At 35.4% G+C, this 24,501-nt stretch overlaps 1 protein-coding gene across 3 annotated transcripts in view; it reads right to left on the reverse strand.

Moving 5' to 3' along the window:
- Positions 1–411: 411 nt before the first annotated feature.
- The window catches only part of NPAT (nuclear protein, coactivator of histone transcription), a 48,649-nt gene continuing 24,559 nt past the window's right edge, over positions 412–24,501 (reverse strand). The window contains exons 7-18 of one of the 3 annotated variants that reach the window (XM_019624143.1): positions 23,544–23,625; positions 22,249–22,336; positions 21,317–21,408; positions 21,134–21,236; positions 13,760–13,856; positions 13,014–13,142; positions 9,313–10,980; positions 7,810–7,925; positions 7,641–7,734; positions 4,443–4,503; positions 3,177–4,335; positions 412–1,996 (exon numbers count right to left, since the gene is read on the reverse strand). In XM_019624143.1, the coding sequence (XP_019479688.1) occupies positions 1,919–1,996; positions 3,177–4,335; positions 4,443–4,503; positions 7,641–7,734; positions 7,810–7,925; positions 9,313–10,980; positions 13,014–13,142; positions 13,760–13,856; positions 21,134–21,236; positions 21,317–21,408; positions 22,249–22,336; positions 23,544–23,625 (3,767 nt within the window). In that variant the 3' untranslated portion in view covers positions 412–1,918. Of the gene's footprint in view, positions 1,997–3,176; positions 4,336–4,442; positions 4,504–7,625; positions 7,735–7,809; positions 7,926–9,312; positions 10,981–13,013; positions 13,143–13,759; positions 13,857–21,133; positions 21,237–21,316; positions 21,409–22,248; positions 22,337–23,543; positions 23,626–24,501 lie in introns of all 3 variants that reach the window. The other 2 variants (XM_019624141.1, XM_019624144.1) reach the window with 2 other exon arrangements.

A 24,501-nucleotide genomic window follows, 5' to 3' on the forward strand; every position in this document is an offset into this window, starting at 1 on the left:
ACAAATTATTTGTGGTATACTTTAACCCTGAAATGCTGTCACTGGTCATTTGAGTTAAAATAGGTTACCAGGTACAATACTACAATTAAGTCCAGCATGCTTGGACTTTTAAGGTAAACTGGGGATTATGGTTTTGGTCTTGAACATAAATGAAAGCTCTAAGTACATGTTGTCTTTGGATTCTATCGAGTGGCTGCTGGCTAGTGAACTAAAAATCTTGAAGAAAATGAACTTGTATTACTTGTATATGAATTCTTAGTACTTAGCACATGTAAAGATATTAACTGAATGAAAAGAAAACCTGTAATTTTCAGCATTATGTAAACTTCTGAAAAAGCAAGAATTGATTTGCAAAGGAATTTAACCAAAGTATCCAAATGAGAATGACTACCAATATGAAGGAATTCAAACTTTAAGTTAATGAAAATATTTATTCAAACCTAACTGTATTACAGTATCAAGTTGATTTAAATAAACATTAACTGTATATTTAGTTCCTTAGGAATAGACCACTGCCACATGATAAAAATGTCTTAACACAAATTTCTACAGTAAGGTTCAGCAATTAAGATGTGATTACATACTGTGTTAGAGTTAGGATGGATTTTGTTTTTTAAAGGCCCAGTACCAAAAAAAAAAGGTTGAGGAAAATGACTTTCATAGTACATACACCTGCAGAAAAACACCTTAATATACTGATATTTAACCATACAAAAAGCACTTAAGAGAACATATGTAGGCACAATTGGTCAGGTACTAATTATAATTTCTGTTCTCATTTAAAGGTTTAAACCAGTTCATTAACTTTACTGATGTGTGTGAGTCCAATACAGAGAAGGCACCTTTTTCCTTTTTGAGTAACTCTATAACATGTTAAGGGGCACAGAAGACAATGTGCTATTTCTCAGTTACAGATATAGTTATTTAACAGCCCATTTTAGGAGAAACTACATTCAAATATAAAACTATAATTTCTCTTCTTACATCTTATGATGGACATGGCTTTCTGAAAGGACATGAGAAGTTCATCCTCCACATAAGTTTTAACACAGAATCCATGATTTAAATTAAGTGTGCATTGGTCACTACTGTGTAAGGAGTTCTATGAATTAGTGCAATTCTTTAAATCCCCAATACTTAGGGGGAAAGTATATACATCCCAAGAAATCTCAACTACTACATAACCAAAGTTTTTATGGCTCAATAATCTAAATACTTAAAGTTCTGTAAAAGATCTTGCAAGTTATAAACAAAAGATTAGAACACTCAAATGGTTTACAAAACTCTCTTTTTAAAACAAAGAGACCAGATCAATCAGAATAAGTATAAAATTTCAGGAATATAATCTTTACTTCAATTATAAGAAAGGGTGGTAAAGTATCATTGTAGAAAAAACTGTTATTTTCTGATTGCTTTACTATCATTTGAGGAGGTTATCTCTTTTGTACAACTTAGTGGCTAAGTCTTTAAATGTCATGTTGTACAGTTACTGAAGGCAATTTATAAGGAAAGACATTATTTTCCCCCCAATAGTGAGAAACTATTCCAGATAAATAAGCCTCAGGATTAGGGATCATAAGTAAAAAAACACAGTGTAAGAACATTAGGTTGATTTAACCTCTATTTCAACAGTATTTACACAATATTTACAATATGCAATTGTCAAAGCTATACAATTTTGCAGATTGACTTTACTTACATTTCTGCAAATGTTTTTTTCCAAAATAAAAATATATCAAGTAAATCTACAAACTAGGAAGCTGCTTCAGAAACAGCATGGTTTAGATATAAAGTGAAATTTCAGTATGATGAAAGTGCAGGTCACGCTTTCAGATTTTGTCAATATCTCATTTACGAAACTCATAGTTGTAAGGGATATGAGTTTTAAACAGCTACTGTTTTTATATGTTCAGAATGTTTACTCATCATAATGCAAGGATAACAAAAATTTGTCCACATCCATTCCAGCTGGAAATGAACTGGGTAGCTTCTTTTTCTGTCAAAAAATAAAAATGAAAGAAAAAATAAACCTAAGTTAACATATTGAATTCAAATAAGGCCAAAAAGCTTTCTTAAGTCACTTAGAACCTTCATCAGTTCTTCCATACACTACTAAAATTGTTGCCAAATTCTTTTCAGTTCATTAGAATTCTGTTAATAGAGAGAAGTAGACAAATTTTATAAACCCAAGACTAATAAAATGGTTCTTCCAATATTAGTTTAGGGCAAAAGACATTATACAAATCCAGTGTGTATGAATGTTGAATGAGACAAGGTAGAATATGCTTTCTATAAGGTGGTCATTAATACCAAACCATATATGTTAGAAAGTTTTACTACAATAAGAATAACAGGTACTTTTCAAGTTCCAAACACTTGATATACACAGGACACTTTTCAAATACTACACTTATTCCTCACAGCCATCAGGTAAGATGTGTGGTAAACTTCTGTTAAATGGTGCAGCTGAGACTTGGAAAGGCTATGGGCTTAACCACAGTCAAAGAACCAATAAGCAGGAGATGCAGATTCAAATCCAAGCTGCAAGGCAGTAAAGCCAAAATTCTTTCCCTGATAACATATTTTAGACACCTTTCTTTCTATTCAATGCACTTACTAAATGTCTAAACAGATTTAGGAAAAATGAGTTTCATTTATCAATGTTATCCCTGCACTGCATTCCTACAGATTACCATGGTTAAAGAAAAAACGGGTAAATTTAGTTTTTATACTGCTCCAACATAGTAACATCTCTAAGAGCCTATGAAAGACACAACAGGACGTGTGAAAAAAACCAAGATGCAGGAATTGCAAAGTAGTTTCTTATTTGGTAATTCCACACATAATAGAGGCTTCCCAATCTTTTATGCTTTATGTCACTCCCCCCACAAAAAAACGTGAATCCAACCATGACAGAAACAAAAACCTCCTTTTCCCAAGCAAGGTGTTTATAAATGCTTCAGCAATTGTTTTGAAAATGCTGTTACCTAGACAACTTTTGAGTAGTACCACACTACACTAAGAGACACTGCTACACAATGTTTTTTGTCAATCAAAACATGAAGCTATCTTAATCAGAATGTTCAGTCAGGTAGCTATGGCAAAACATGCTGAGCTCTCTGAGCACTGAAAGAAGGACATAGGTTTAATTTTAAAATTAAGACTTTCAAACTTGCCTTAATTTTCTTCTTTTTCATTGGTATTGATGAATTTACAAGATTTTTATTAGAAGTACGGGAGTTTCGCTCACGCTCATCTAATTCCTCAATTTTCCGCTTTTTTGTGGTGTTCCTTGAAGATGCTCTAAACTGTTGTGTATTGTCTTTTAGAGGAGTTGTTGAAGTAGTCCTTGAGATGGCTGCTCTGGAAAGAATCATTAATGTATGGGCAGCCATATTTACACTATTTTCACTCCCCGTTTCACTGGCAGGGCTGCAGGCAGGCAAGTCTGGGGTGACAGGAGGGACCATTACTTTAGCTGTGCTACTGTCTTCAATGAAACGCCTACTAGAAGGGACCTTGATACCCTCTGTGGGTTCTTCTTTATGTTTTTCCCCTGCCCCTGAGCCAGGTGTCCGGGGTACAGACAAATGAGTACTATCCGTGAGCCTATTTACTGGGCTATGTCGCTGAACATCCTGTAACATTTCTGTGGTATGCTTGCTTACTGGGTTAATCAAAGAACTGGCAGTTTTGGTTTGTTCTTGCTTTAGATCCTTCACGGCGACACCTACTGAAATGACATTTTTATTGTTTAAGGATGTGCCTTGTTTTTTTGTTAGTTCTTGCAACGAAGCTATAGTTTTCTCATTCCATAAACTCCCATTTTGCTGCCCATTAGACAGTTTTGAAGTTTCCAGATTTTTTTGCCTTTCCACATCACTGCGTAATTCATTCTCCTTATTAGCTGTTGCTTTATGAAAAGATTCAAGTCCAATTTCTGTTGGTGAAACTTTCTTTTCTGACTGAGTTTCTTTTATAGTGGTATGTCGGCTAATGGCAGTTTCTGATTTAGATAAAATCTTAGGCACAGGATGTTTCTCTCTCTCTCTTTTGAGAGCATTATTAGAAGGAGGTTTTAAGGTGGAGGACATCATGGGTGAATCAAGATTTGGAAAGGAAGTATCATTCTTTTCTTTGTTTTGGGACTCCATTATATGGTTTGTCCCCTGTGTATTTGTCACAGGAGAAGCAGTGCTATCAAAACAGAGCACGCGCCTGTGGCTTTCAAATGGTTTGCTACTTGGAACTACATTCTCTATTGAGAAGGGAACTGCAATTTCTTCCAGTTTCTTTCCAAGATCTGTTGCCATATTCTTGTCAGAAAATTCAATTCTTAAAAAAAAAAAAAAAAAAAAAATTTTTAGCAACGTAAAGAAATCCTTTATGTTTTGAATCTAAGCATTCAAATAATCTATGATAAAAACTACTTTTCTGCTCACCTTTGTGCATGACATCCAACTAAATGACTTGACGAATCCACCAAATTATTTACCTGCTTTCCTGGAATTATAAATGAATTAATTAGAAAAGAAAACCATTTCTGAGAAAAAGAGTATAATCCTCTGAAAGAAAATGGTACATATGATAATATCATACATCATGAGAAAAAATTTTAAATGATAGCTAATGTACAAATGAAATACTTTCACATACTGGGTTTAAAAGCAGCTGTGTAATACATACAAAATGGTCACTCATCCATTTTACAGAGCAAATATGGATATGGAGCAAATGCCCCGCTTCAACTTCAGGCAAATGTTATGAATCCAGTCTTTGGATTTACGAATTACAATGCTCAATATAGCACTTAAGGGTACTACTTAGATCCAGAAAGCTACTTAAAGAAAGCAATAGCTTATGCTTATTTTAAAAATTTTGCCTACATAACTGTCATGTTTGCAAGGCTATGTTACTTAGAGCACATTGGAATCACAAAAGACCCAAAATAACCAAAGCAATCCTGAGAAAAAAGAACAAGGCCAGGGGTATCACACCCTGACTTCAAACTGTACTACAAAGTGATAATCAAAACAGCACGGTATTGGTAGAAAAACAGACACACAGACCTATGGAACAGAACTGAGAACCCAGAAACAAACCTACATATATATGGGCAAATAATTTTTGACAAAGGAGGCAAAAATTGTGAGAGAGCAGTAAGATATGAAGCTAGAAAGAATATCAAAGATGAGATTATGAAGGACCTATGTATTATGCAAAAGGTTTCATAGAGCATCCTTAAGGGTTTTAAATAGGGAAGATGCATGAATAGATTTGTTCAAGTCACTCCGGCAGTAGTGTAGATAAAGGACTAGGGAAGAAAGAAAACTGGAAACGGGTATTCTATTTACATGGCTACACATATTCCAGGTAAGAGATGAAGAGGGTCTTAGAGACAGCAAAGGGCATTCATATAGATATGAAGGTAAAGGAGGACTCAATGGTGACATTAACCAAGGGGGAAAAAGTAGGTGGAGGAGGTCTTTGTGGAAGAAGAGGTGAGACTTACATATGTAGGATATGAAGGTCTCGTGTTATGTAAAGTTAGAAAGGGAGGGGCACAGCTTAGTGGTGGTTCCAGAAGCCATCGACAATATCAACTGTTAGAGGGAAGTAAACAAAGAATGGAAAATGTCCAATGCACGTGGCAATATTAGGCCACTGGTGACCTCAGTTTAAACAGTTTTAGTGGAAACATGAAAAAAGACAATAATGTGGATAAAGTACTGAGAGATAAGAGGGGTTGGGGATAAAGAGTTGGCAGGTGGGGCAAACCTAAGAAACTTTACAGCCAGAGAGAGAAGGAGCCAAAAAAAGAAAAGTTGAAGGTATATAGTAGAATCTAGAGTAGACGTATATTGCATTAACCTTATTAAAACTGAGATAATTATTCCTAAGAAAGAAAGGAAAGAATGACTTTTGGAAGTAAGTAGGACAGGTACATATTAAATGTGATATGCAAGAATGGAGTTTACTACTGACAAGAATACAAGACCTGTGAAAGTCTGGCATAGTTTGAAGGGCAATGGGAGAGAAAGAAGTTGACATTTAAAGTGACTGCTAAGGGGCGGTGAGGGTGGGAAATTTTTAAGTGGTATTGAAGGGCATGGCACCACTTCTAAAGCAATGTTAAAAAGCCCAGGTGGAAAGGCAGAAAGGGATGATTGGTTAGATCCAGGGCTGGAGGGTAGCAAGTGGGTATGGTGGAAGAATGTGGATATGAAATGTTTAGGAGTACTGGGAAGTGACTGACATGGTGGACTGCAGTGTCTAGCCTGGATAGTGAAGGACTTGAAAACCAGAAAAGAAACGGAAAGTTCAGGTGAAAGGAGATGATTCAAGTAATAGGAGCTCTCACTGGCTGGAGATTCAATGGGTATCTGGAAATGAGAGAGGTCACTGGCCTTTAAAAATCATATAGTTCTAATAAGAACTAGTGAAAAATTAAATGGGAAGCTATGGGAGAGGTTGACTAGAGTAAAGATTAAAGACTTAGAAGTGGACTGGCTCAAAGAATTCTGAGGGTTAGGGTGTTTGGGAGGTTAGCAACAGGATCATTTTGTTACCCATGAAGACGGCAAAGTTTGAGGTAGAAAAAGTCTGAGAACTAGGTACCACATTCATCAAAGCCCAGAATTAAAATCTGGTGTTACTTTGTAGTGTCTTTTGTTGACAAAATCTTTAACTTTATAGTCAGCACGATTACATTTTTCCATTTATAAATTATGCTTTTATTTATTTTATTATTATTTTTAAAGATTTTTTTATTGGGGAATTGGGGGAGGGGAACAGCATTGGGGAATCAGGGGAGGGGAATAGACAAGTTGCTATCCTTTTGTTCTTCAGTCTAGTTGTGGAGGACCTCGCTTCACTGGCCCATGTTGCTATTATCATTGCGCTTTTCCCAGGTGAGGCAGATTGGTCGCCAGCCACTGGACAGCGGCTCACGCCAGCTGCCGGCCAGCCCATGCCAGCTGCCGGCCAGCCCCACTGCAGCCTACACTGTCACCGGTGACTCACGGCATCTCAGCACCAGGTTGAGCTGTTGTTCATCATCTTAGCTATAGAGGGCGCAGCGTCACTGGCCCTAATGTGGGATCCAAACCGGGGCCCTGCTGCTCAGCTGCTCAGAGCTGGCATCCCAAGACAACTCTTAACCAACACGCCACTCAGTCGGCCCTATGTTTTTATTTTTTAAAAGCAATTCTTTTATCCCAGTATCATTGAGATATTCTTACGTTTTCTTTTATTGTTTAATTGTTTTGCCTTTCACTTTTAGGTCTTTAATCATCTTGGAGTTCACTTTTGTGTCTAGTATAAGGGAGGGGTCTACTTTTTTCCTGTAGTACATATACCAGTCAATAAATTTCATCCATCCTGTCTGCTGACTTTTGATGTTACCTTCATTTCACCACATGCATGTTCCTATAAATACGTGGTCTCTTTCTAAACTCGATTTTGTTCCATTTATCTTTTAAATTACTGAAAAAAACTTTTAAGTAAAAAATGGATGATCACTTGTTTGGAATGATATAACTATTCAAAAAGACAATACTATGTTGTTGTTGTAAACAAATGAATACATAGACATCAAGTTGACACTAATGAACTTAAAAATGTACCTGTACAAGGCTTACTTCTTAGTCCCTGGGTCTTCTGAGATTTTGGAGGGATGGGAAATTGAGGGATACTTCTATTGCATATGGGTGCTGCCAAAGGCATATGAAGGACCTATAAGACACAATGCCATTAATTATACTATGTCTGGAAAGTATCACTGCACCATTTTTAGTTCAGAAATCTTACCTGCTGAGGAGGAGCAGAAAATGTATTTCCATTCTGTCCAACCATAGATACAGGAATCATTCCTACCATTCCTTGGAGTACAGGCTGGACCGGAGAAGCAATTATGATGGCAGATCCTAAAAAAAAATAAAATAAAATAAAGTAAAATCTCAGAATAAGATTTTCTCTCATAAACACAAGACATCAAAACAATTACTAATTTGAAATGAATTATCTAAAATTATAATCCTGTTTCCTTTACCATCTACTCTCCTTTTAAAAAAATTAATTGAGGACAAACAGTAATGCTAACAAGTTGAAAAAAGTCAATTTGAAAATTAAAGTAGTCTTAGGGCATTTAGTCAAGGTAAACACCATAAGGCTCTATAGCCAGGGTATCATATTACAGTTCTATTTTGATTCCTCTACAAAGAATAGTGAAACTGATTAAAATTAGGGTCCCAACTGAATGTTAACAGCATAAGACTTGCTCACAATCCCCACCTATTCTCTCAGTGGTGTTGGTCAAAAAGGGTCCAGATAAGTGAGCAACCAGTCAAAATTATGGGTGGGGGCAGAAATCACAATGCTTATGTGGTCTTTAGGAGTCAACAATAGTCTGTGGCTATCATCATTTAGCTCTGCTCTGTAAATGAATCCTTTCCTCAGACATTCACTAACTGCTCCTGTCAGGTTGATTTCACTTTCATGAACACTTTCTTCCATCTCTCAAATACCTACCTACACTTGTGCTGCTTAAGACTCCTTTCCTTTTACTCCAAATACTACCTTATTTCTCTAAGCTTCAGCTCAAGTTTCACATTCTATGCCAATTCTGACACCTCCTTTACCTTCTTTTAAACAGCACTAGAAACAGATCCATCAGGTTTAATACTTAATTGCTGATGCTTAATCAGATTTTACTGTATGCTTATAATGTAAAAAAGGGGCAAGAAGGTTGGGAACCAATATATAAGGAAACGTAGATGAATGTGCCACAAGCTCTATCTTCAAGGAACACATAATCAAAAATGACCAAAATGACAGGCATGTCAATCACTATGTAATAAATGCCACAAGTACTCCCATAAACAAAGAATTCTAAAGACAGAGATCAATTCCTGGAAGGCGGAAGACAGTGAGAAATTACAAAGGGCTTTATGGAGGGAGAAATTCAAGTTGTGTCTTGAAAGTATATCCAAAAAGATAATTCCTTGAAAATTAGGACTATAATAGCTATTTGGTAAATTAGCCTTTCTTTTCTCTTTTGTACCTTAGCACATGGATTGGCAAGTAATTGTGAAAAAATATAAAAAAATTAACCACTGAATTTTACTGCTTACCAGATTTAAAAACAGGTTTGACTGAATTAATTAGCTAGAGGTATAATCACAAATTTCATAATCTTTTCTCATATTAACATCTATCTATGACTTCTTATTACCTGCTAGTTGATAACTGTATACACAAGAGAAATTAGAGCCCATTCCGGGGAAAGAAACTTCAATATATTCTTCAAGTTACCTTGTGAAAAGTTGGGTGACACAGCCTGGTTGACAGCAAATACACTGTTTGACCTTGGTGGTGTCTGTAATTGAGGTGGTGGAGGTTGGGCAGTCAGAGGTGCAGAATTCCCAGGCAACACCACAACATTAGACTGACTTACAGTTGTTCCTAAGGCTGTTGGATCAGTCACACAGGTAGCTATCAGAATGTTATTTGAATTGCCAAAAGTTGTACTTGTAGCTGGCATCAACTGTATGTACCCTCCATCCTTGGAAACACATGGTGTGACACTGGCTGAAAAAGCAATGCTGTCTTCATTCTGAGTGTTGTTTACTGCAGAGTCTTCAGGTTTGAGCACCAAAAGGCTCTGTTCCACTGAGGCTGAATCCCCGCTTCCTTCAGCAGATGCGACAGCACCTACAGTTTCTTCTGAAGACAGGCATTTAACTAATTCTGCATTTTTGGCAGGTGATTTAGCAGAAGACAAAATTATAGTTGGCAAGTTTTCTCCACTGATACTAGAAACAGCACTGTTAAGTTCAGTATCTGCAGAAACAAATGAATCCTCACTGATGATAATTTTGAGAGAGACAATATTTGATCCGTCTATCTCTGTTGAGTTGTTGCCAGCAGGTTTATCACTAGTATTTTGGGACTCAGGGTGAGGATCTACCATTGAAGAACACACAGATTCTGAAGGAAGAGAATGTCTGTCTTCTATAAGATTACCTTCTGGTGGCATCAATGCAACGTCCCCACAGTTATTTTCACTTAAAGAGAGAAAAAGACCATCTCCATCTTCTTTTACAGAAGATGAAGGCTCTTGTGAATTCAAAGCAGCTTTGTCAGACTTGGAGGGCTGAGTTTCATGGTCTGAATGATTCAACTCAACAATTAAACACTCATTAGATGGTTGTTTAATTGAAGAGATTGAATTTCCAAGATGAATTTCTACTTCTTGTTCAGATACATTTAAACCTGAAGTTTCAACAGACACAGGTAATATTTTACTTTGAAGTGAAGAATTACCTTGGCAATCTGAAAGTTGTTGTGATGCAAGTGGTAATACATTATTAATTTCAATTTTACTTTGGTGAATTTCGCTAGAATCTGGTGACTTGGAACCATGGAAATTCGTTTTAAGTCTTCCTGTATCATTAGAACTTTCACAAAATTGACTTATTTTAGATGGCTTTCCAGTTAATGGTATATTTTGGGATAAAAGTTGAGAACTTTTCCCAGAAAGAATTAAGTTTTCATTGTTAGTTTCACCATCAAGGGAAACAAATGAAGTTACTCGTGTGTCAGACTGATCGGGCTGTAATCGAGGCTCATTGGGCACATGTGGAGACAAAGAATTCTTTTCAACTTCCACAGCCATTTCAGTTTCAGTGGACATCTGACTGGTGTATAACTCGGCACAATGCTGATTACATTCAGCATCAGAATTTACTCTTTGGTTAAAGTCATTTAAATTAGGCACAGACTCAAAGGTAACGTCAAGGTTACAGTTCTGTTCAGTAGGTACAACTGTTTTGAAGGGCTTTTTCTGGACGCTAGAGCCTATCTGAGAAAAATGTTCCTGGGCTTCCTGTCTGAGCTCATCATGGTTGTTGCCATTCTTCAAAGCATTTGACGTGTCTTCATTTTGATAAGATGTACATGGGGGGTGACCAGATTGATCATCTGCAAAACATTAGGATGGTAGAAAGATATGGTGAGTACATGCTGCTTCTGAAGTATCAACTTTACTGTAAAACCTGTTTAGATAATTAAGTAATCACAGGCATACCAGCAAGCGGAAGCCTGATAAACTGTATCACCCACTTGCTGAGTGTCAAACACATAGAGGTACTTTTCTTATTACTGATACCTTTTAAAACAGTGCCACATGGTTTTACAAGCTTCTTGGAAAAAGATGACACAATGAAGAAAACAGTATACAGGTTTAAGAGCGTCTAATATTTACCAATATGTAAAAAATCTGGCTCTAACATTTAGTTTTTTTTTCCAAAACATCTGGCTGTTCAACACTTGCCATCTCTGTTGACCTTACTTTATCTGATACATTTTTAAAGGTGAAATGGGATCAAGTACATTTTGCATGATCAACCTTTGATATATACTGTTTAATATTCAACACACACTTATTGAAGATCAAGCATATGACTGGTACTGGAATGCAGAGATGAATGACCTTGGAGAAATCTGGCTAGTAAGGGAAGCAGATACAGAACAGAAAGTCATAAAACATGGTAAAAACTATAAAAGCAGAGGAGCAAAATGTGCCACTTTCTGCCTGGGGAAGTGAGAAAGTGTTATAAAAGTTTTATATAAAGAGATCTTTGAAAAACAAAAGAAGTGGAATAGTTGGAATAAAAAGAAAGGATACTTCAGAAAATAATACTGATAAACTTGTCAAACAGCATTCAGTTTAGGACAGAAAAATAATAACAATAATATAAAAAATAGAGGGAAAAATCCAGAAAACGTTTATCACATAATTCTGTTCATGTGACACTGGTAAAATAATATTGGGTTTAGAGCACATTTGAATCCTTATTGTGGGAAGATTAGTGGAAATTATTGGGTTGTCGGAAAAGTCATGACATATTTTTTCTGTTTTTCGTCGCAAAAATGCGTCATGACTTTTCCGACAACCCAATACATCCAGGCCAAATAAATGCAGGGGTAGACAGTTTCAATGAAGTGGAAGGACCTTCTTAGAAAACAGGATTTCAATTTTCATTTTCTGCAGGGTAAAGCCTAATTGAAGCAGTCTTCCACACATAATATATAGTAAGAAAGACACACCCACTATAATTCAACCTAAGAAATGGAGGATTGGGCTTAGGTGTATGCAGAGGACTCAAAGTAGGAATGTAGTCTGAGATACCCCAAAACCAGCTTTTAGAAAACATCATGTGAAACTTGGAAGCCATCAGGGTTTTGGGGGGCTGGAGGGTATAATATCATTTAAGAACAGATGAGCAGAAAAGATTATTTTGGCACAGCTTGTTATAGACAGAAATTGACAGAGGTGGTACTAAAGATGCATAAAATTTAGCAAGAAGTGTGAGATTTCAGGATAATGTGAGAGAAGCCAGGATAATGGTTATCTATGAGGAGTAGGGATGGAGATAATATTGATTGGGAAGGGTTATGAAGAGAGGTTTTGTTAGTGCTGGCAGTGTTCTATTTTTTGACTTGAGAGTTGGTTATATGGTATTCACTGAATTTTAATTCAATGAGCTATATACATTTTTTATTGTGCACTTCTGTACATGTGTTATATTTCACAAAAGTAAAATTTGAAGAAAATTGGTAAATATTTAAAAGACCCAAGATTGACATATTCACTAAGTGGTTATTGTCAGGCAATTATGTACCATATATTGGTACTCCATGGGAAGCAGAAATATAAAGAACTGACTTCATAGACACATAGGAATATTAACATCAACCTTACATATTAGGGATTTGAATTTGTGGCTCAAAAATTATGTTAAATGTTATAGGCGTTTGTCAAATTGGTCAACACTATTAATACCGAATTTTGCAGGTTGAGAATCTATTGTTTCACAAAAGAGTAAGTACTAAAAACTCACCTTTTAATCAAAGTACTAAAGGCCGGGGAGTATTTTTCTTTTTATTTTTTTCTAATCAAGAGACTGACATTAGGATTTGGATTGATGATATTAACAAAGTCAAATTCTTACCAGATTCTTCTGTTTTAAAAGAACCTTTAACTGCTAGATTAGTTTCATCTGCTAAGACTACATTGGGATTGGTTTCCATATGCTGACTGGAAATGCCTTGTGATATATTTTTATTATTCTTTGTTTTACCTGTTAAGAGGGAACAGGGAAACAATTGGTTAAATGACCAAAATAAAAATAAGCATCAATTAATGCAGCTTGACAGTGGTCAAGCAAATGTTCAACTTTGGTTTTAATTATGGTCTTCTGGATGTTTTTAATATGTTGCCTTGTATATCACTGACAAGTAAAAAGATTTTTCTGCCACACTGGTGGTTCTTAAACTTTAGCTTAGTATCAGAAACCACCTGGTGGGGGTGGGTCCAAGAATTTGCATTTTTAACATGTTCTCAGGTAACGCTGATACTGCTGGTTGGGAGACTACACTTTGGGAATTACTGCACTAGGCCATATTGAGGGAAATGGCCAATTTTCGTATTCCTTTTGTTTATCCAACTGTGTTTAGTATAATGTACGTACGTACAAAAATGCCCACAAAAACAAATCACAAAACTGTTCTCCATTTTTACAGCTAACATTTCTTTAAGAAAAAAAAAATAACAAAACCCCTTTCATATTCACGTTTAATGAAAATTAGGAACTTTTTTCAGATGCTCTGGGGAATGCTGCTTCACTTTGGTTAAGTTTCCAAAGAAACTGGAGAAGCTTTTTTCTTCTAACTGCCTTGAAAGAAATGGTATTCTTACCATAGTCAAAGAGATCAAAGAGTGCCTGAAATGCTGGATCAGATTCTGTCTGTTCCAATATATCCTGTATAGCTTCTTCAGACATGTGAATTTCACTCTGGGGAAAAACAAAAAAAGAAGTGATCCTCATTGAATTAGAATGGTTTGATACCAACAAAATAATATATTCCCAAACATTAAAATAAAATGAACATAGGCACTATATATGTATATAAATACAAAATAAAATCATGCTATGGTTTTTTACTTAACATGTAGCACTGTACAAATTTCAAGTGTACAGCATAAGGACTCCACCTATATATATATATATATACATATATACATATATATATATATATACTGTAAAATGATTAACATCCATCACCTCATATATTTAGATTAAAAAAAATAAAAGAGAAAAAATGTTTTTTTTTGTTTTTTCCCCCCCTTGTGAGACTGCTTAGGATTCTACTCTCAAACAAATATACCATACAGCAGCGTTAAATACAGTCATCATGTTGTACTTACACCCCCAGCACTTTCTTATCTTATAAGGGAAGTGTGTATCTTTTGACCACTTCATCCAACTCCCCATTTGCCACCCCCCACCTCTGGTAACCATAAATCTGATTTCTTTTTCTATGAATTTGGTTTTATAATGTTCTTTAACCTGTTTTTCTTTTTTCACATTAGCTTATTTTATTGTACATTGCTTTCTAGGTTCTCTAATATAAATCTTACCCCTTTTACCTGTCTACTTTGATCTTTTTACACTAAATGCTGTTTTCAAATGCTGGACAATCCTTGCTGTTTACAAGTAACATGCCAAAAGCTACCTGAAAACTGTGCTAATGGTGGGAGCTTGTCAACTACAATCTACGCTGTAAGAATAATCTTACAAAACCATCTGTATTTTTAGTGTTTTTCTTTTAAGATTTCTTTCTGGGAGAGTTTATGACTGACAAGTGTTTCTGGGAGATAGTGTGAAATGGGGAAAAGATATGATTGTTTAATCACTTCCTAAATTTTGCACCTTATCATCCTGTTTGTCAAAGCCCTATCTTTATATTCAGAAGTACTGGTGACGGGCCTTTTGGGGCTTCTGGGTTGTAAAGTGGCTTTTATCTCAGATTTGCCTTTACTGCCAAGTTAGTTAGGTACCACTTGTTCATTTTGACTTCCAAAAAATTTTTTCTCTATCCTGTCCTCTTTTTTGTTCTTGTGGGTTCATGCTTTTAAATATTCCCTATATTGTCTTTTAATATTACAAAGCAAAATGTTTAATTATGTTTTATATGGAAAGAACCCCTTTGTAACAGACATACAAACATTTTTGTTTGCATAACTATGCCATACTTTAACCAATTCCCACTTTTGGACATTTGAATATTTTTAAATTTTCAATTATGATAAATACTACTTCAATGAAAATTTTTATTCAGGTACCTGTTCATTTCTTGGGATAAATTCTTCTCAATGGAAAAAAGATATACATATTTAAAATTTGAGAACTACTTCTAAGCAGCCTTCCAGCCTGTTCTGTGTTATATAAAAATGTGCTCTTACAAATAATAGGCATTAGCAATTTTTAAGCATTATCAGCCTAATTATGTAAAAGTAATCTGTTGTCTTAATTTATATTTATTTTTGAATTGAATATATTTCCAGGTTTACTCGACATCTGAACTTTTTTTGGAGACCATTATGATTTAAATGGAATGATGCCGAACACACTTTAGAATAACTTATTCAAAGCTGGTGTGTGCGATGGGGTAAAGGGTATATACCCTATCCACAGCAGTCAGCAAGAGTGCTGAGATTTCTCACCCATACAAACTATTGGGGTAAAACACCACGTTTCATGTAAATTCATTGCAAACAGAGTAGACTAATAATTCTCACATTGGAGCTGAAGTAGTATGTTAGAAAGTGTGCAAAGTAGCTGGATAAAATGATGTATTTTAATTTCATCAGTTTTACATAAAGATTTAAGAGATTTTGTTAAAAAATAAAACAAACATAGAATAAAAAGCAAAACTGATAGAATGTTTTCAGCTAGAACACTGCATTTCAAAGAAATTTCAGTATTCTTGCTAGGGGTATTTACTTTATTTATTTTTTAAAAGATTTTATTGGGGAATTGGAGGGGAACAGCGTTTGGGAATCGGGGAAGGAGAACAGACAGGTAGACAAATTGCTGTTTTGTTCTTCAGTCCAGTTGTGGAGGACATCGCTTCACTGGCCCATGTTGGTATGATCATTGTGCTCTTCCCAGGTGAGGCAATCGGTCGCCAGTCATTGGTTGGCTGCTCACGGTGGCTCCTGGCAGATCACACCAGCTGCCGGCCGCTCACGTTGGCTGCCAGCCACATAACGGTGGTAGCTCACGGCAGCCCACTGCAGCAGGGGCTGCAGCCTACACCGTCGCCAGCGACACAGCAGCCCAGCTCCAGGTTGAGCTGTTGTTCATCATCTTAGCTGTAGAGGGCGCAGCGTCACTGGCCCTTAATGTGGGATCTGAAGCGCGGCCCTGCTGCTCAGGGTTGGTGCTCCCAAGCGAGCTCTTAACCAACTGAGCCACTCGGCGGGCCCTAGGGGTATTTATTTACTCTCCATTTATAGTTGGAAATTTAAAATTCTCAATTTCGGGTATCTATATGTCATTCTGCAAATTCCTCAATTTTGGTGAAGCAGAATATATTTGAATCCCATGGGAAAGGACATTAATGTGGAACAAGAGGTAAAGTGGAACTTACGTCATACAGTGATAAAAAGTTGGGTTTTTAAATAAAAATGACCATAAAATGAAAAAAAAAATTGTTTGAAGTTAAAGAACCAATTAACTTGGATTATCAGGATGCAGAGAGAACATCAATAATTCTTGATGAAGTGTGATTTAGGAGAAATCAGGAGCTTGAACAAATATTTCTATATCCATGAACTTGGAAATTTACAGTAATATAAGTGTCAAGTAAAGAATCCAATGTTAATCTAACTATGAAATGGTGCACCATACCCTTTTATAAGTTATTGCTGAAGAAACACATTTTTCTAGTATATCTCTCATTTTATTCTAAACTTTCCAAAGAATCCTAAAATACACATTCCAAAGGTACTTACAAATTAAATTTGTAAATATTTTATAAAAGCAAGGTATAATTTAGACAATAAAATACACAGATCTTAAGCCCACAGTTGAATGAGATTTGACGATGGTAAGGACTGTGTACCATCACCCCAATCAAAATTAAAATGTAGAACATTCCCATCACCCGAAGAATTCACACATCCACACACCATTCCCCTTTCTAAAGAAAAACCTCCCTTTGGCAAATCACTCTCTTTACCCTCACTCAGGCAACAATTTCTGATTTCTATCAGTAAATTAGTATTGCCCATTCTAGAACTTTAATAGAACCACCCAATATGCATTCTTTTATGTCTACCTTCTTTGATCAACATACCTTTTGATACACCTGAAACTAATGTATCAGATGCACCCTTTTTTGAAAAATTTGGGGTCTAAAAACTGGGTGCGCTGCCAAGAGCCGCCGAGGGCGGCTGTCCAGAGGCCGGCGACCAATCTGCCTCACCCAGGTAGAGCGCAATGATAATAGCAACATGGGCCAGTGAAGCGACGTCCTCCACAACTAGACTGAAGAACAAAAGTACAGCAACTTGTCTGTTCCCCTTCCCCTGACTCCGCAGCGCTGTTCCCCTCCCCCAATTCCCCAATAAAATCTTTAAAAGAAAAAAAAAAACCTGGGTGCGTCTTATACAGTGGTTGTATGAGCGCAAAAACAAGTGCGAAAAAAGCAGGAAATGCAAGTGAAAAAAACTACAACCACTGTATAAGATGCACCGTTTTTAGACCCCAAATTTTCCAGAAAAGGGTGAATCTTATACATGGGGAAATACGGTAAATAGAAGATAAAGGGATCATTGTCACCCACAAAAAAAACAAAACAAAAAACCACACCTTTTGAGATTCATCCATGTTTTATTGTGTATTAATAGCAAATTCTTTTTTATTGTTCAGTAGTACTCCATTTTTTGACCATGTCAGAATTTATTTTTTTCTGTTGATGGATATTTGGTTTGTTTTCAGTGTTTGTCTATTATGAATAAAACTGCTATGAATATTCTTGTGTAAGTCTTTTTGTGAATATATTTGTTTTCTTTAGGGTAAAAAAAACAAGTAGTAATTGCCAGGTCACAAGGTAGGTGTATATATAACTTTGTAAGAAATTATCTGTTTTCCAAACTGGCTGTATTTTACATCCTCCACCAGCAATTTTTCAGTGTTTTAGTTGTTTCACATACTCGCCAACATCTGGTGGTGTCAGGTTTTTTATTTTAGTCATTCTAATAAGTGTGCAGTGGCAGCTCATTGTATTCTTAACTTTCATTTTCCAAATGACAAATAATGTTGAGTATCTTTTCATGGGCTTAATTGCCATTCCTGTATCTTCCCTGCCTGCTCCAGTCTTTCACTCATATTTAAAAATAGGACAGTTTATCTTTTATTATTAATTTGTGGGAGCTCTTTATATACTCTGGATATAAATTCTTTGCCAGATGTGTATTATAAATATTTTCTGCGAGTTGGTGGTTTGCCTTTTAATTTTCTTTACTGATGCTTTTAACAAGCAGATATTTAAAAAATTCCTACTTTACCTATTTGTACAACTGGCCGTTCACCTCTTAGTGAAGCTGATGCATATACTACTCAGTTGGATATTGTGTCTTGCTGTTTTAAAAAGTTATTTAAATCTGAATTTTTAACTTTTCCCACATACTATACAATATTATGAACAACCAAGAGCAGAGGATTGTGTCTTCACTTTCATATAATCTCTCACAGTATCTAGCAGAGTGCCTTGATTATGGTAACCACCTGATTTCTGATGTGTTTGTGGAGAAAATACAAGCAAGGAAATTGAGACTATAAAAATTTAGAACAGGCAACATGTATTTGTTCAACATTAAGATAGAAGAGGTTTTTAAAGTAGTATTGGTAGATAATTTAAGATAAATATACCAACAATTTTTAAAAAATATTCTGAAGGGACTGACAAAAAGAAAATAAAATTCAGTGGTATTACACAGAATTTATCATTCGAAAGAAAACCTGCTATAATGAATTCATTTTGTGGGCATGGCAACAAAAATGATCATATCATCTGACAGTCCAAGTAAAAGGGTGTGCTACAGTCACAATCTCAGCTGCTCTTCAAATAGGATATTTGCACATGGACAAATCTTAAAACATATATTGTTAAATTCTTCCTTTACCAGTTTACACTTTCACCATCACTATTGCTGAATAGCAACAGTGACTATATTCCCTATCTTCCTTCTCTTCACAGTAAATTTCATACAATTACTCATTTAGTTAATAACCTTTCTTTTTTTAAAAAAGATCTTTTTTTTTTCTTTTTCATTTTATTTTGTTAAATATTACTTGGATTCATTATATATCTTTAACATATTACTTCATTTTTTTCTTTACACTTTTATATAGTTTGCAGCAGTTTAAATTATTACATATACATTGTACGGAACTGCTGCTTATTGTACAAATATACCCACTAATGAATCTTAAGTATTACATACTTAGAAGTCTACAATGTATCTAGAAGTATTTTACTGATATCTGAAAGAGCTGGTTAGTTATTATATGGGTTAGGAATGTCATATTATTATCATTTAAATAAAATGCAATTTTAACATATGTAAATCAAACCACCATGCTCTATGCCTTAAGCTTATACAGTGATGTATATCAATCATTTTTCAATAAAACTGGAAAAAAGTAAACAGTCATGCGTCGCCAAACAACGGGATATGTTCTGAGAAATGCATCATTAGTTGATTTCATTGTCGTGTGAACATCGTAGTGTGTACTTAAACAAACCTAGATGATACAGCCTACTACACATGTAGGCTATATGGTATAGCCTATTGCTCTTATATACAAACCAATATAGCATGTTGTTGTACTAAATACCGTAGGCAATTTTAACACAATAGTATTTGTTTCTAAACATACAAAAGGTACTGTAAAAATATGGTCTAAGAGAAAAAAATGGTATACTTGTATATAGTATTCAGTAGGAATGTAACTTGCAAGACTGGAAGTTGTTCTGGGTGAGTCAGTGAGTGAGTGGTGAGTGAACGTGAAGGCGTAGGACATTGCTGTACACTGCTGTAGGTTTTATAAATACTGTCCCATAAACCACTCCTCCCCCAACTGCTTCCTTCTGACAGGCTCAGCAACAGAACATAGGTGCTGTCAAAGCTGCTCCATGAACAGGGATGTGGTCTAGGCTGATTGGAAATATGGAGGAGAAACTGGGTAAGGCACAGATCACCAAAACTGACTGTCAGGAGGGAATGAAAGGGTCTGAGGCTCAGTAGGAATAAGAAATCCAGATGGAGAGATAAAGGGGCATAGAGGGTTGTCATGGCGATGTGGTTTTGGCTACTGCATGTTGTACTAGTGGTTAGATAAAGGAACTTTGTGGTATCCATAAACTAAAGTGGGTGATTTTAACATGAAGCAGGTATAGTACTGAGGATTCAATACTTTGACTTTGGAAATTTGTTTTTGGTTCCATTAACCCTATCTGGTACAAGGGTTCTCTCTGGCATTGAACTGATGGAAGAAATAAAACTTATCTACGCTTTACATCATTATAACCTGAAAATATTTCCAAAGTACACAGACTGGCTCCACACTACCATAGAAAGCTTTTACTAAAGTGATAGAGGCACTTAATACTTCTAAGGTAGCTTCTGTGGACCTGTGTCCTTGTACAAGGTCTTAGGTACTCAACAAAGAATTTATAGCAATGTACTCTGAAGACCATCAAGCTAGACCTGGAAGGGCTCTAGCGTCCTCTGAATATGTAGTGCTGGGGACAGGCTCCTCTGTCACTGAATCAAGTCATTGGCTGACTGATTAGGCTATAACTTGTGCGCTCAAAATTGAGGTGCTGTGAGAGGAGATCTATTGCCAGGCTCCACAGATACTACTGTTGTCAGAAAAAAAATTCCTCTTGAACCACATATCCTTCCATTTCTTACAGAAAATTCAGCTCCATTAATAATCTTATGGGATCACCTTCATATAAGCACTCTGTCATTGACCAAAACATCATTATGTGGTGCATGACTGTAATGAATTTTGACTATTTGAAATTTCAATATCAGACACAGTTTCAGGAACAGATTACATTCAGACAATAATGGAAATCTATACCTTAAATTATTTTAAACAATTTTATATATTCTCTGTAATTTGTTGACAATGGTTTTGAATGAACACAAACTGCCATCAGTTTTAACTATAAGTGTATGTACTACACACAGACACGCCTCTCCTCATACCTGAAGTCCCAGGAGTTCATCAATTGAAGTCTCTGGTTCAGTAGCAGCAACCAGTCTCTGATTGCTATCCGTTTGCTTTGGCGCTTGAGCAGTATTGTTGTCACTGTAATATAGAAAGGAAAATTTTTAACGTAGTTCTCAATAAGGCAAAAACAATTAGGCATTTTAAACACAACAGCTTACCTAGTCAAAAATTTATTAATGTTTTCCGCAAGCTTTTCTTGAAGAGATTTGTTGCTCAATATTTTTTCTCGTGCATTTTCAATAACCATTTGCTGGAAAAGAATGTCAATATTAGCAAAAGGATAGATAGAATATTATGTTATTTATTTTAAAAGAACCAATTATTAGAAGCTGGGTAGTTTTAATAAATCTAGGTGGAAATTCAGAAGTTACGGTGGCTCCCTCTATATTAACACCTGAATACATTCTATAACTGCCAAGTGTTTTCACAGATCCTTCACCAACTCTTTCTTCATTGATTACAGAACACAATTCCACACTCTAGCTTTTCATCCAAGCTTTTTAATAATCTGACTCTAGTAAAATGACATATTATATTTCGTAACCAAACAACAATGTATTTACTATTTCCTAAACATACAGCTGTTTCTTACTTGGTGTGATTGCACGTTATCTTTTCTGAATGAACTGTTTGTTTCCTGTTAAACTTCACCACCCTCTATCCCAAGGCCATTCTACTGCACAGTCTTATAGAAATACTACTGTATTTTACACACACACACACACACACACACACACACACACACACACACACACTATACAGAGGGTGCCAAAAAAAATGTATACACATTTTAAGAAAGGAAAAAACTGTATTAATATATGCTGACAACAAAAGATGAATACAAGACACGCTTGATATCTGCAATTACAAGAGTTGCTCAGAGTGGTTACTATCAGTGTCCAGACACTTCTGATTACAGGGAACTACCGCTTGAGCAATGCTGACCAAAGTGTTAACATCTCTTAAAATGTGTATACATTTTTTTGGCATCCCCAGTATATACCCCCCCTCCCCACACACACGGTATATATATTAATATTGTAAAACTCAAGAAATATCTCAAGTTGCAAAGTTTGGGAGAGTCACTTACTTTTTCTACTGCAAATGCATTAGGATCCTGGAAATTCCGTATCGTTGACTGAGGCCCAGACAAAGTAATACTTTTCCTTTGAGATTCACTGAAACACATTTTAAAAGTTTGTCTTTTTAACTTGTATGATCAATAGATTCACTGATAATTATATATACCAACATAAATCTTAAGACCTTGGTAGAACAGATATTTTCTGGATTTGTGGTAGGAACAAAGGGCAGTAGAGTAGAAAAGCATTATTAGACATGAATTAAGAAATGAATTTGAGGTCGCTTTACCACTTATTAGCTATGTGGTCTGTAGCAAAATAAACTATGACCCTCTGACCCACTTTACAATGGGATAAGACCAACAGCATTATTGGGTTTATGAAAGAATTGAAATCAAGTATACGTAAACACTTTATAAAAAGGTCAAGGTTCCTATAAGTGTTAGGTATTATTATACTGTGTTTCCCCGAAAATAAGACTGGGTCTTATATTAATTTTTGCTCCAACAATCTACATTTATTCATGTACAAAACTCTATATTTATTCAAACAGTCATGTCTGGCTTGATGATCTTAATTGGGGCTTATGTTTGGAGTAGGACTTATATTACGAGCATTCTGAAAAATCATGATAGGGCTTATTTTGCAGTTAGGTTTTATTTTCAGGGAAACACGGTAGTTGTTTACTATTTCATGTAGCTAAGTGAGAAAGCTTGCCATAAAGGAGGCTGAGGTTAGCCTTGAATGAGAGAAAACTAGTGGTAAAAACTCCAACAAAAATACACTTGGCATGACAGTTGAGAAAACAGAAAAAAACAAACAAAACTAAAAAATACCATTTTAAACTAATAGCCCTCTTTTCTGAAATCCTTCAAACAAATAGACACGGGCTAAGTAGGACAGAAATAACTTTACTCAGATTGTCCCTGAAAAGATCTCTAACTATCAACTGATTAAAGACTTTAAAGATGTGTTTGTAGACCCTTAAACATGCCAGTATTTACTTACATGTATTTAGAAAACATTCACTTCAAAAAAATTTGAGGGAACATCAATTTTAAGATATAAATTTTTGTACCACAACAGAAAAAGCATATTTCCAATGAAAGAGTGATATGCCATTATAAGATGCAACCTGATTTTAGGGAGGTTATAATGTGAAAAATGTATTTTGGAATGGATGTAACAGTAAATAGTCCCCAGAACTTAATCCAATCTTGTTAATTTTATTTACAGTGTAAATATGCTGGCACTAATTTTTTTTTAAGGTTTTTAAAAACTTGCCCTTTTAAAAAGCATTTACCTTTTCCGTCTACCAGGAGACATTAAACTGGCATGCGTTTTCTTCTCTTGAGGACCAGGAATGATACTTAAAGGCTCTCCAGCTGTATTTCAAGAAAACAAAGCAGTAAGTCAAGGAAACGGAATCGTTTTCTAAACTCGAATTAATGGAATAAGTGGCACTGCAAAACTTTATATTAAATTCAGTTAGTATACACTGAGTGCCTACCATATGCAAGGTACTGTAGAAGATATAAGATGAATAAAATATAGCACCTATGACTTACGGTTTTTCAATAAAACACAAAGTACAGTACAGTCTTAACAAAATATAATATGGCAGAAGGGGAGAATTATAAGAAGTATAAACTAAGTGTATACTATAGTGTATAGATACTAAGTGTTTTTACCCAGAGGTATAAAAGAGATTGGAGAAAAGATGCAAACGAGGGAGAATGTAATGGATGGTAAATTTTAGCTGCACAAAAGAGAAAAAGATTGGTCTAGACAGAGAGCTGGCAACTCAATTCTATTCCAACTCTGTTATTAACTAGCTTTTTGCCCCTTAATATCATGTGTTTTCAAAAGTTTCAAGTATACAACAAGCAAAATGTACCTAAGATGATTTCTAAGTTTATCCCTAGAACTCTAAGCTTCAGCCAGAAGAATGAAGGATTTTCAACATGTAGAGATAGACGTAAATAGGAGGACAGATTAACATGAACAAAAATAAGGAGGTGGTGAAATATGTGTATTCCTTTTAAAATCAAATGCAACGAGATCTTTTCTCTTAATGTAGAAAACTGAGAATTAGAACAAAGCTCAAGGTTGAACTTCAGTTAGAATACAAATAAGAATTCTAGATTAAAGTGTCTCAGAGATTTACTTAAAGTCTGTCTCTCTCTTTTTTTCTTTGCTATAATTTTACACCATAAGTATAAAAACATTAGTATATCATCTCGTTTATACAATTGATTAAA

Source organism: Hipposideros armiger, unplaced genomic scaffold, assembly GCF_001890085.2.
Source record: "Hipposideros armiger isolate ML-2016 unplaced genomic scaffold, ASM189008v1 scaffold_580, whole genome shotgun sequence".
NCBI lineage: Eukaryota > Metazoa > Chordata > Mammalia > Chiroptera > Hipposideridae > Hipposideros > Hipposideros armiger.